Source organism: Poecile atricapillus, chromosome 7 (genome assembly GCF_030490865.1).
Source record: "Poecile atricapillus isolate bPoeAtr1 chromosome 7, bPoeAtr1.hap1, whole genome shotgun sequence".
Classification (NCBI taxonomy): Eukaryota; Metazoa; Chordata; class Aves; order Passeriformes; family Paridae; genus Poecile; species Poecile atricapillus.
Genome location: NC_081255.1, coordinates 28,849,946 through 28,863,608, shown reverse-complemented (window position 1 = coordinate 28,863,608; position 13,663 = coordinate 28,849,946). Strand labels below are relative to the sequence as shown.

General features: G+C 43.0%; 1 protein-coding gene and 1 long non-coding RNA gene across 4 annotated transcripts in view; one reads left to right on the top strand and one right to left on the bottom strand.

Annotated features, from left to right (window-relative positions):
• LRP8 (LDL receptor related protein 8) overlaps positions 1 to 13,663 on the top strand; it is a 175,380-nt gene that overhangs the window by 136,190 nt on the left and 25,527 nt on the right. For all 3 annotated transcript variants that reach the window (XM_058842712.1, XM_058842711.1, XM_058842713.1), the window contains one exon: positions 11,677 to 12,039. In XM_058842712.1, coding sequence (XP_058698695.1) covers positions 11,677 to 12,039 — 363 coding nt within the window. The remainder of the gene's footprint in view (positions 1 to 11,676; positions 12,040 to 13,663) is intronic.
• Positions 5,890 to 11,775, bottom strand: LOC131580940 (uncharacterized). Its single transcript, XR_009277987.1, has 3 exons — positions 11,656 to 11,775; positions 9,647 to 9,793; positions 5,890 to 6,876 (listed from the first exon to the last, which is right to left on the bottom strand). It is a non-coding gene; the product is annotated as an uncharacterized LOC131580940 (long non-coding RNA).

Genomic DNA, 13,663 nt, shown 5'->3' with positions numbered 1-13,663 from the left:
TGTATCCAGTGCAGACACTGGCACAGCCAGCTGGGGGGAGAAAGCAGCTGCTCAAAGACTCAGGGACAAAAGTAGAGAATCTGAACAAGGAGACAAAATGGTGCAATTTGCCCTGTGGAAAAACTTGTCAAGGAAGCAATGGAAACTGCTAAATTCTTTCACCTGCAATGGATAAAGCACCAGTGATCAGGGATCCAGATTTGTGTCTGCACAGGCTGTAGTTGCACTGGGGATTAATTGCAGGTATTAATCCTTTCACATAGGTAGTTAAGTGCCCATCTGCCTAAATAATTGACTTCCAACAGACAAGCTTTAAGAACACTACTGACTTCCAGTGCACAAACAATGTTTGAAAATGCAAATATCTGCCTTTTTAAAAGAAGACTATGTAAAAAGAAAAATCTTATTTTTCAGTTTTTGGAGCAGAAGTAATTTGACTCTTCACAATACCAGGTGTGTTGTAGTCATAGGTCAGGGTTAGCAGTCTTGAATTTGCTGGCTTGGAGGTGTTGGCAGCCTCCTTATTTCCCTGGTGAAGGTTTTCTGCTCCCAGTGCACCCAACCTTTGTCACAATGGATTGGACAAGCTTAGGAATGTGTTTACTGAGACTAAAAGAGAAATTAAATTTGAGAGGCTGTAATTAAAGCAACACAACCCAGGGTCCGTGTGGACTTGGCTAACTACTGCAGAACTTGTTAAATCTCTGCTGAGAGAGGCACTAAGCAGTGCTTTGTCAGCTGCTCAGGAGTACAGAGAACACTTGAGAATGGCTTTAGAAGAGAAGAACTGCCATCCTGGACCAGCTGAAATGGCACTGAACCCTTTTAATGCACACATGTTCCTCCTGAGAGACTGGGATGCTCACAGAGAACAAGGCTCTGGCCCCATCTCTTCTGGCTGTGTCAATGGTTCTCACCTGAACCACCGCTTGCCCTCAATATGGAAATTGTATCTTGCAGATGAGGAGTTGGAAGTGCACCATTTTCCCCTTTCCCAACAGTCAGATGCAGTGAAATGATGTATTCATTGATACACTGATAGCAGAATAAGCTATTTATCCATACCATGGTTTATTCTGCCAAACTATAGCACAGAGATAGTGATCATGGGGAACTTTTGCAGGCAGTGGACATATTACTACTATCCTTGTGCAGCTGGCTGAGGTGAGAGTCAGGAATTCCTGCAGGAGTCTCATGCCAGTGACAGCTCCATTACCCAGAGCATCTTTTTTGGACCCTGGTCTTCAGACTTTTCATTGCTGACCATGTATCTCAGAATTAGTTCTAGATTTTCAGCCTTATAATATGATGATATGCCAGATTTAAACTAAACAAACTGGATAAAGGTTTTTTTAAATTTGTAAGGGAAACCACAGCAAGCATGTGTGTGCTCAGCTGTAACCCTGTGTCCTTGCCATGGCAGCTCACAGGCTTTCCTGTGTATATAGATCATTTACAGGATCCTCAGGTGCTGAACTTCCCACTTTTCCTGGCACAGCTCCAGGCTCAGGTGTTACTCTCCATAAAATGCAGCAGCCCCCTCCAAGTGAGGGGTTCAAATGCAGAAAACTTTGAGTCATCTCTTGCCAGTGCCCTGGTTAACAGCCCTCAGGTCATGAGAACCATGGGCTGAAGGCAGAATTTAAGGCAGGCTAAAGCTGTTCATCCCTCCAGCAGATCCACCTGGAGATGAACCAGATGAAGGAGGGAAATTGTAAAGCTGATTTAAAGTCACATTCCCCCTAAGTGTTCCTGCACTTATACTCACATGAAGTGATAGAAAGTGACCTTTCTATTGACAGTTAAATTGTTTTATTATCTTTTATCATTGTCCTGTAACTATAAAGAGCATCATGTTGTCCCAGCACTGTTTTCTTCCTTGTGCATTAAAAGGCACCTGTATTCTCATGAGTCGCACTTCCAGTGCTCCCCACTGGGATTTGACCATACTGATCCAGTCCATTCCAGATCTCCACTGATCTTACTGTGACCTTCTAACTTGGTGATAATGTAGCACTGATTTTATCTTTCATTGCAGTTTGATTAATGTGTGCTTTTGTCGAAGTTAGTTCTGTTCACTACCTGTTAATGACTTAACGTTCATTATGTGCTGTCCCTCAGTCACCTCAGAGGGACATTAAACCCAAAGGATCAGATTTTGCCGTGGATTCGCCCTGATAAACCCACCAATTTTAACAGGGTTAAAACCCCGACAGCATCTTAGTCATGCCTGTAAAAGAAATATTTATCCACTATCATTATTCATTATTTTAGTATGTGATGAAAAGAAAAATCCTGGCATTTTATAAAGGGTAGCTGTAGCTTCAGTGCACTAGTCATGGTGGAAGAATTTACAATTATTTCCAAGAAGGAAAAAAAGAATTGCTAGATTTAACAAATGCAAGTCCTTCATAAATAAGATAAGGTAGCACAGCAATGATATCCTCTGGGCTTTACATGATGTTTAATTACTGGACAGCTGGAGGGATTAATGCTTGTGCATTATGCCCTGGCTCTCAGAAATTAAACATGTACAGCTGCCACTTTATCACTGCTTAAAGTATTAGAGCTCCTTCAAAAGCAGTAGTAATTTGCAGAAAAATCCCCATTGTTATTTAGGAAAAATCTCAGCCCATAATCACATTTGTCCTGAGTTCCTTCAGAACAAACGGCAAGAAAAAGAGATTGGGAGTTACTTTTAATTGCATGCTGACAGGAAAAGTGAATGTAGTTGCATTTTTAATGTTGGATGCTCATTGTAATTAAACATAATTAAACAGTGTGTGAACTTGGGTTAGAGGTAAGACAGTCATTGTGTAAATCCAGAATTAAACCCTAAAGCCATGGCCCAAGCTGTGCCAGGGCTCTACCTGCAGAGGGTGAGGGCAAAAAGGCTTTGCCTTCCCTGCTGCTGTCTCTGGAGCTTAGGTTTATGAGAGAAGACGTGTGGCACATCTGCAAATGGAGCTTCCAGCATGGAGCAGGGCTTTGGGGGTGGCCCTGTGCTGATCCTCCTCACAGAGAAATTGTCCCTATCAGTGTTCCATGAATAATTTATTCTTTAAAGCAGAGTAGATGAAAACACAGTCTGAAAACAAGACGATGCAGTAGTGGTACTTTTGCAGTATTTCTCTGAAGGAGCATGAGGGAAAAAGGGGGGATGCAAAGAACAGCACAAACACATTCACACCCCCACACAGACACATCCTGCACACCCCAAAGGATTATTGTTCACAGGGTTCTGGAAGAGGGCTGTGAAACAGCTGCTTTTATACAAAGATTTTTCGATAATTAAAACTAAAGCTTAATAGTGCTGAACTGCAGGATACCTGTGCACACCCACACAAGCTTTGTCCTGCTGCTCTTTCTGCACTTTAGCTGGAGACATTGGCTCTGATTCTTCTTTCCAATCTCACATCCTTCTGGCAGAGGAGCAAGAATTGGCCAGTAATTTTGTTTATCTTTTGGGTAGTCTGTCTTTCAACAGTTAGAGCTTCTAGAGTTGAAACAGTCAAGGAATTATATCTCTTATTGCCGAATACAATTGTATTTCAAATCCCTGAAGTGCTTTCTTCATAAGAATGCAGCTATAATTTTGAGCTTATTAATCCCAAAAAGCAAGAATCTGTTTAGTTTTATTCAGGGAAATCTTCTGTAGCTGGCAGTGCCAATGATGATGCTATGATGGCAGATATGTGGGTAGGAGTTGCATCCTGCATTGGCCACCAGTACATATGTGTTACACTAATTAACAGTTCTGCTTCCTGAGCATATGATCTGAAGACTAAATCAAAATCAGTAGCCTGAACTCAGCACAGTCCTACGCAGGAGAGGACCATGTCATGTTTGATGCAAGAGATTAAAAAAACAAGTTGGTTTATGAGTCATATTAACAGATAAAACTAATCTGAAAGTCATCTTAGTGGCTGAAATATTTTCATAGAGGATGATATAAGGGTTGAATTACCTTTGCTTTTACTTCCCAAAGAAATTTGTTCATTAGATAAAAATGTAATGAGAAAGGTTTAGCTCACAATAAACACCACTTCATTACCCTTCTTTGTTCCAATAACTTTAAAATAATTGCTCATGTTGAACATGTCAGTCTTCATTTCAGCCCAAATCCAGGAAAGTGCTGCTTTCTATTCCAAAGTCACAGAAACTGCAAGGCAAATCCTAATGCCATGGAAATCTCATTGCTGTTAATGTGAGCACAGTCAGCACACGACCCTTACAGGTTTAATTGCAGTGAGTATCACACAGTGATTAAATTTTCCATTTGAGTAGAAAATCTAATACTGTTTTTTGAGAAATAATTGCCATTCTTTTCTGGAATTGTGGGTACACAGGTACATTGTCTACATCGCATAATAGCTGTGCCCCCTAATTACCACATAACTGAAAACAGTCAGGGGCTGGTTGTTTCCTGAGCAGCCTGTCAGTCTCTCCCCCTCCCAAAATCACCACAGGGGTCTTGTGTTTATGGACTTGGTCATAATAGGATGTGCTTATATTCATAACCTTGAATGGGGCTGCACCAGATTCTGCCAATTGCTGTGTTGCATGCTCAGTGCTTCTTTTTTAAGATACTTCTCCCTTCAGATCAGTTGTCTTGCAAACCATTTTACTTCAAAAGCGTCTTTTAATTGTTATTGAACCTACATTCAAGCTCACTTTGGATCACTGTTCTTAGAGAAATGTGAGACATGGTTGGGTACAGTGAGGAATTGAGAAGGCAAAGCTCTCAGCCTTGCCTTGTTTTGTCTGTGCTCCAGAAGAGTTAATAGTGCATGTTCCAAATGCAGTGAATGTTTAATAGTGAAGCAAACTGCAATGAGAAATATTTCCTCTTACAGACAGTTCCCATCAAGCAAAGTAAATTAGTGGAAATGGAGATTTTATGGGGCACTGGCTTCCCTGCTTGTAATGTGAGCTCTACTTTGTCCCTCATTGCTCAAACCTGTGAGTCAGCAACCTCCAGGATTTCCTGCTTAGTTTGGCAGCAACTTATAAATGACTTAATTGGTTCTGAGAAAATGACTCAGCTTTCCACTGGTTAAAATTAGTTACCAGCTAAGCACCATCCCTGTGTTTAGGAATGGGTAAGGGTTAGGAGAAGGTGGCAGCCCAGTGACGTGGCTGTGGAGCCATGGGCTGGGATTCCTTGCCTTTCCCACACTTCCTAAGAATAAACCCACTTGTGCTGTCATTTGCTAATGTGATTGGAGTGAAGCTTTTAGGATTTTGATTAAGTTTCTCCTGAGCTGGACATAAGGAACCAGAAAACAGTGGGGAAAACAGGCAGGTCATGTCTCTGTGTCAGCAGATGAGCAAGGAGTGGGAACCTGCCCAGTGGGTGGAAGGTGACATCCATGGATTGGCTTTTCCTGGCAAAGTGTCTGTGATTTAAACTCCACAATGGCAAAATTAAATTGTGGTTGTGCAGAAAACGCCGTGCACAGAAATCCTGTGCAGAAAATTCATAAGCACAAGGAATCCTGCTGAATCCAGGAGGTGTGTGTGTGCAGTAATATGGGATTTGTGTGCACTGTCCCAGGATGAAGCCCTGTTCAGGAATACCCTGTTCTGCTTACTGAAGGTTCATATATTCCTCAGAAATGCAGAATTTTGTGTGATAATATTAGAGCAGCTGTTAATTTAATGGCTATTATCAGATGTTTCTGAGAGATTTGCCACATTGGTATAATTTGTAAAGTTACTATTTTAATAAGCAAGGGAAAATAAGGAAAATAAATAAGGGAATAGGAGTGAGCTTGTCCTGTACAGGCACCAATTTTCAAAGTCAGGAAAGAAACTCACTAGACACTTCACAGCACATTTGTTTTCGAGTTAAATTTTGGCTAGTACCAAACATATCCAATCTGATTCAGCTGATTATATTCCTTATATATAATATAATAATATATTCATATTCTGATTATAGTCAGAATATGAAAGAACAATAATAATTTCTTTATCCTCATGAGATCCCTGTGGGGTGTCTAGGATTGTCACAAAAGCAGGACAGTATTAACCTTTGGTATTCTGACCATCCATTTTTGTATTTCAAGCTGCTTTATTTTACCTTTAAATCCTTTACACTGGATTCTCTTGTTCTTATTTTGAGGTAATTTTCAGTCATTTAGCCAGAAGAACATCTGATAAACTTCCTAACCCTTTCCTGGTTTGAAGGGAAATTGAAACCACAGGTATAAGTTGCAACCTTATTGCACATACATAAAGACAGACAGTACAGAGTGTGCATACCTTTGTGCATAAACTGCTTCTCTCTGTAAACTGGGGGTCATAATTAATTCTGTTTCCAGATAATGAAGCCACTTGGAATGAATATATGAATCTCAGGGAATACATTCTAAATCACCAAATACATTTTTGAAACAACTATTATTTGTCAGCAGGGGCTTTGGCATCTGGTTGCTGGGTTATAATTAACTAATACTATGCAAATACTGCTGCAGAGAATGGGAAAATGACTGATTTGTGTTTGAGGGCAGCGTGTGACAAAGGCAGCCAGCACATGCAAATATTAATTTGCAGGAGTGCGTGAGATGGCTCCTTAGCTCCATTAGTGATTTGAACAATATCAGGAATTACTATTCCTTCTGCAGCCTCCATCTAGATGGGCTTTTCGGTATCAATCACCATAGCAACAACCACTGGTGGGAGTGAGGCTGCAATTCCGCTGCATTATTCCCTCCATGGGAGGCCTGTCATTTCTTCAGAGCGATGAGCTTCAAGGTCATCTTCATTTACCTCCATCTCTTTTGCTGTCCTTCCTGGAGGGCAGCTTTCCATGGGAAACTTGTCCTTCCAGGCACGAATCCATGCTTTAAAGACTGGCATTTGACAGAAGATCTGTATGAAATATTCAGGTATTTGGTAAGTAATTGACTGCAGGCAAAATAAATAATTTAGACAGAATTAAACCTGAAAATAAATACTAGTTAAGCAAAACTAATATGCTGACAGTGCTGGTAACTGGGAGTTCCAACATAGTCTACCCTGTCTGCACTCTGTGACCTCTTTATCCATGGCCCAGCTCAGAGATTGGTTTCTGTGGGCTGGGGGAGCTGGGCTTGCCCTTGGGACAGAAAACCTGTCCCAAGATGAGCAGATGGAGCTCAGGAATTCACCCCTCAGCCCTGCAGAACTCAAACCCTAAATCTCAGAGCTTGGGAGGGTTCCTCAAGTCCAGCAGCCTTTCCTGCCAGTGTTGAAGCCGCCATGAATCAACAGCAGATCTCTCCACCCTGTTGTAAATGTTGGTGTATGCACAAATCATCCTTTGCCTGCTTTAGAAGATCCATTATCAGATTTAAACAAACATAAATTTTCAGACACATTTTTTAAGTTGCTCTGGGACAATGTCAGAAAAATACGGTGTAATAATTCATCTTATCCTCTTGTCTTCAGCATCAGTGGATAATTGCTGCTATCCACTTTACCACAAATTTTACCAAATAATTATCATTCTTTAAGCCATTCACATAATTTCAAGTGGAAATGGCTCTTTTGGAGGAGAGATAAATTAAATACCTGATTCTTACTGAAAAGCTATAAAATCTTTAATTAGAGATTAGCAATGACAGCAGTTATAGTCCATTGTACATAATTCCCAGATCCTGGTAGTGATGGACATACCATTTATTTAATTTTTTCAATTTTATCTAGATTTGACAATCCATACTTGGTAGAGTTGTCCATTGTAGAAATAGTATGTTCAAATATATATTTGTTGAAATGACAGTTTTTAATGAGCATCCTGTATTTTTAGAGAATTCTACATCTTGAGAGCATTCTGCTTTTTTCTAAAAGCACTTAAAAAGCATGTGGCAGAGTTATCTGAATTTTTGGTGCCATGCCTGAGCTAAGATTGTCCCTGCTACACCAGACTCTCACTAAAGCCTCTGGCTAAATCCTGGCTCTGGGCAAAAGAGAACCAGCCAGGAATGGAACACTAACTCCACAACTGCAATCTCTCTGATCTTTTGTTATTTTATTATTTTTAACTTCCTCTATCCCAAGGCTGCTTCTGCTCCACTCTCCTCAAGAGAAGTGACAAGAGTGGAGCTGCAGGCTGTGAGAAAAAACTGTGACAGTTGTGCTCTACAGATTGGCACATAGCACAGGGCAAAAATTAATGCAGAATACCTCTGGTGTATTTTGTCTATAGGCAAAATCACATCTACATAATCATTTTTGTTGATATTTTACTTCCTAAAACTGTGAAGAACCTTTACACATTACTGTGCTCTACAGTAAACTGGTGTTATAGTTGTGCTTTGAAGACTGTTGGTTAAACACATCTTGACAAACATTTCCAAGATTTCTATTGGGATCACTTGTGTTTGAAGTAGGTTTTGCACCTTAGAGTACAAGATTTATTAATTTCTTCTGTGCTAAGGAAAGCAAATTATTATTTGATTCCTTGGTCTTGAGTGAATCAGCCAACAATAGGACAGGTAGCAAATCTGGAGAATGCAAACAAATTGCTCAAGTCAAAAGATACCCCAGTGATCATTTAATTACTATTGGCACATTTTCTACTGAAATGCTCTGCAGGCAACAAAATACTGTAGTGATGGGGTTGTGAGGTAACTTGACAGATTTATGGAAGGGGATGTGAAGCAAACTAATGGGGCTTTCCTGCCTCATGCCCATCTCCCCAGGTGCTGTGTAAGATAATTGTAGTGCTTTGTTTATTTATTGGGCTCCTGGCTGCGGTGCCAGGCAGTGCCACAGCAGCTCTGCCCAGGCACCCGGGGCTGGGAGCTGCAGCCTCAGCCTGACCCTGGCATGAAACCCTGAGGATTTCAGCTGTTGGGAGGGTGAGGGAAGGCTGAGGGGTGTTGGGATGCTGTCTGCCCTCCCATGGCAGCGGCAGAGCGCACAGGAGGGGTGGATGGAGCTCTCTGCTGGAGACAGATGTGACCCAGAAGGAACTGCTTGGGGATGGAGAGGGCAGTTCCCAACAGCCAAACTGCTGTGCTTGTTCGTGGAGAGAGAGCTTGTAGTCTCTAGTGCTGGCATCACACTGAGCTTAATTTTTAAAAAGAAATTAAATAATCATGACCATGCAATTTTTCTAGCTAGCAGTTCTTAGGCTTCACTGAGAAAGTCCTCATGAGAGGTTACAAAAGCTGAACTGCTTCTACTTTCTGGCTGTGATTATCAGTAATTTTATATCTGTACTGGGATTTGTAGGTGCAAAGGAGGAGCTTTTGTGCAAACTTCCATTGTCTGTATCCCACTCCTATGTTTATCAGTTGCTAATTTGCCAATGCAGCAAATTTCTGAAGGGAAATATGTACAAACAGGAGGAGGGGTGGAGGTGGGACCACAAAAACAACGAGGGGAAAAAGAGGGACTCATTACAGTTGGTGGAAAAGAAATTTATGCACATTTGGAATGTGCAAATCATTACAATCTTGCCCAAACATTAGGGATCAAAGAACTATGCAAGATTTTGCTCTCTGATCTGTTTCTGAGATTCATCAAAATAATGCCAGAAAAGCAGTTTCTTCTTCTCGGCCTTTATCTGTTACAGAAGCTGTACACAGCCATAGAAATATTCCTGATTCTCCATTACCATTTTAAAATAGATGGGTAAGATTGTAACTGTTACCTTGAATCTCCACTTTATGGAGGAATGTTCCATATGCAGTTCCATATAACAGCTCCTCTGAAGACAGTGTTAAGTTATATATCTGTGTACTGATCCAGTAGGGTTGATAGATGATTTCAAGTTATGGGGTAAGGATAGAAAAATCTGCTGAATGGAGATAAAGAGAAGATTTTGGGTGATATTCAGAGCATTTTAATGGCCTCAGATTAGACATGCAAAAGAGGAAGGTTTATAGATGCTTCTCCACCAGACTGTGCAACTTATAATTCAGGTCCTTATGAGAAGGATTCACCTCCTAGTATTAGTTGTCTGATCTCAATTCCATCTGTTTGGAGAGGAGAAACTCTGGCTGTTCCAAGGGATGGGTTAAGGACATCTCAGTACCTAAAATACTCTACCAAGTGCAGAAGGAGCCCGAGCAGCTCCTTTGGTGCCTTGCTGTGTTGTGTTCTGTGATTGGTGTCAAGTGAGGCAGCTGAGATTCTCTTCAGTTTCTCCCTCCTGGAGGGAGCCTGGGTCCTGGCTAGTGCATGGTAGCTTTGCAAGGAAGGCAATCCTCTTTCTCTTCTAATTAGGTGGATTTGTGTGTACTAACATTTGGAAAATCTGGGACTAAATAGGACAGAGCACAGGGCAGGAGAGGAGAGGTGTGTGTATATATATATTAATGTTCTGATGTAAAATGAGAGGCTGCTTAGGTTATCAGACAGAGCCCAGCAAGTTTGCCAGCCAGAATGTAATTAGGCATCTGTACCAATGGACATGTTCTTAAATGCTGGATAAATACAGCTTTATTCCTAGGTATAAACCAGACATAATATTGCAGGAGAATCCTGCTGAGTTCCTGTCACTGGCTGAAATCTGGGATATGACAGGTCCTTTAGAGGGATTCTGCTGCTTTCCAGGTGCAATTATCATTGCAGTGGTTGGTACCATCTAAACTGTGTGGTCTGGTGTAGGGGCTCTGCAGAAATGGCAGTAAGTAATTCTGCTTCTGAAGACAAAAAGATTCCCAAGTGCAATGTAAAAAAAAAAAAATAAAATATATATATTATTGTAATTTATATGCATTTCTATTTCATGTACTTGTAATTTATCAAAGCCATAACTTCCCTGTAGAGGGCTGAAATTGCAGAAGAATTCTTTTGTAGGTTGCTACCTCAAAGTACTTACGGAGAATTTCTTCCATGGTTTTGGTTCCCCCACACTTTGATGGAATAAAGTGACTGTGAACTGCACTTTGTTGGAGTACCTGGAAGTTTTAATTTGAGCAGGCATCTCTGGTTCAGCTGTCCATTAGGCTTGCAGAGGAGAGTGCTCCACTCAGCTTCTATCTGACAAGCGCCTCATTTGTATGTTAATGTTGAGTTGTGATTTCCAGGGAAGGCATTCAGTGTGTTGTAAAGGGCCTTACTGGCAGATTGCAGCTAAATTGATGCTCGACTCACTAAATATTTACCCTACACATCCCACTTAATATGTCCAAAACCAGGCATACTGTGAAATCCTGAAACCTGATTCTGTGCTTATGAAAGTCAGGAAGCTGGTAATGTCAGTGTGGAGCCAAGTGGAGCCCAGTGCTGCCAGCACAGCCCCAGCCCATCCCTGCAACCTCCTGGCCATTCCCATTCCCATTTCCACTCCCATTCCCATTTCCATTCCATTTCCATTTTGTGCTGCTGCTCCCACCCAGGGCTCACCCGGCTCTGGGGTTCACGTGGCTGCTCCTCAGTGCCAGGGCAGCGCTGCCCCCGCTTCCCCCACCCACGGCTCCCCCAGCCCTGCTGCCCCTCCTTCTCCAGGGCTGCCCGTGGTCCCCAGAGGATGCATCCTGAGCCACAGCTGAGGAGCACTGTGGCCTCACCGCTCCTTGCCTCATGTAACCACTGGGAGAAATGATTTGGGGTAGGACAGCCGTGGTAATGCCTTTGTGCCTGTGCCCTCAGACATCCCTAATGTGCTAAAGCTGGGGCAGTGGTGAGGGCTGGGTTGGAGACCTTCCAGCTCACCTGTTTGTTTTTATTCCCAAGCTTGTTCTCCCAACGAGTTCCAGTGCAGTAACAAGTCGTGCATCTCCATCATCTTCGTGTGTGACGGTGACAATGACTGCGGGGACGGCAGCGATGAAAGGAAGTGCTCCCCTCTGACCTGCAACCCCAACGAGTTCCAGTGCAACAACAGCGTGTGCATCCCGGAGCTGTGGGTGTGCGACAACCAGCCCGACTGCGAGGATCAGTCCGACGAGTCCATGGAGAAGTGCGGCTACGACACCAAGGCCCTCAACACGTGCGCGGCCCACGAGTTCCAGTGCGGGAACGGCGAATGCATCCACCTCAACTGGAAGTGTGACGGTGACGAGGACTGCAAGGACAAGTCTGATGAGCAGGACTGCCGTGAGTGTCCTGGGGCAGGGGTGGAAGGGCCAGGAGGCTGCTGTGGGCGGTGGTTGAAGACAAGGCTTTGATGTGTGAGCAGCAGCTGTGCCAGACAAGGAGCGCTTGTGTCCCACATGACATGGCTGGGTGCCCAGCCCAGCAGGGTCAGGTGTGTTCCACACTCCTGCTGTGCTTTTTCCTTGAGAATCCATAGAGGGAGGTGTAAGAGCTGTTGGATGGTACCGTGCCTCAGAAGAGATCTGTTTCACTAGAAAGACAAGGAGTGAAAAATGGGAAAAATGTTCAAAGCCCTCAGGCTGCATGATGGGGTCACAGCCTGGGGGTTAGAAGCTGCTATGCTAAAGGGAATATATGATCAACAGAAAAAAAAAAATTCATTTTCTACCTCTGTAGCTGGAGTATACTGAACAAGGCAGTCAAGAGAAGTACCTCTGAAGAATCCAGTTTGAAATGCACTTTGAGCTTGGCTTGATAAAGGCACAGAGCTAATAAATAATGGATTTCTTTTCAGCAGACTTTATGCATTTAACATGCTGGTGTTGGTATGTGTGGTATTTTGAATGTTTCATCCATTTTTAGCCACTAAGCTGTTCAAGCTGGTCACTTACCTGAGGAGGGAAAGAAAACAAGAGCAAAATGTTTTGCTAGAGTATTCATAATGACAAGATTGAAATTAAATATTTACATAGCTGTTTATATTTAGCAGCTCTGACATTGGGCCACCTCTGGGGAGGAAGGCAGCAACCAGATGCAAACCCAGGGATTTTTGCAAGGTATCTAAGGAAATTTTTCACTTTTGCCAGCACCATCTTTTTATACCCATGACAACATCAAGGCCAGGCTGGTGAGCAGCTGTGTGGGAGAGCCTTTAAGGAGCTGGGGATCAGACTTTCTTCCAGGCAGAGAAGCAGGTGTAAATTCAGAGGCTTCTTTAACAGGAGGAGGATGTAGTGAATCCTGGACACCACTGCTTGCACTGCAGGAGAGCAGGGGGATGAGCCACAGGTTACCCTGGAGCTGCTGTGCCTTTAAAATAGCCAAGGACTCTTAAGAGGGGCAAGAGTTGAATAGAAGCCAGAAATGTTTTGTTATGAAGAGAGCAGCTTTGGCTGCTGTGTACAAGGCTGTCAACCCCTCTCAAGGAGGGGTGGATTAGGTAGGCTGGTTTTTCCTTCATCTCCAAAGTGCTCAAGTTGCTGACAGAGCTCTTGAACAGAAGGTGCCCCGGCAGTAGTGTCAGGGTCTGAAGGATCACGGGGACTGTTGGGTCAGGAGACAAAATTGGTTCCTGGCTCAATTTAAGGACAGCCATGCAGAAGGACAGCTGCTGGAGATGGGCACTGCTGGCTTGGGCAGCCTGAGTGGTTTGTACTTGTTTCCATTCTGAGACCTCCTGTGGGCAGTCGTGTACCTGTGTCCCCTCCAAAGCAGGAGGCAATGGCAAGGGCCATGTTACAAACAAAGCTGAAGAACTGGTGTCTGGTACAGGGGACTCCAGCAAAACTGATCTCTGTCCCACGGGATGCATTCCCTGCAGTGACAGCAACCAGAGAGCATGACTGAATTTGGACAGCTCAGGAGAGGGAAAGGTGAGCTCCCTTCTATTGCCAAGTGGAGAAAG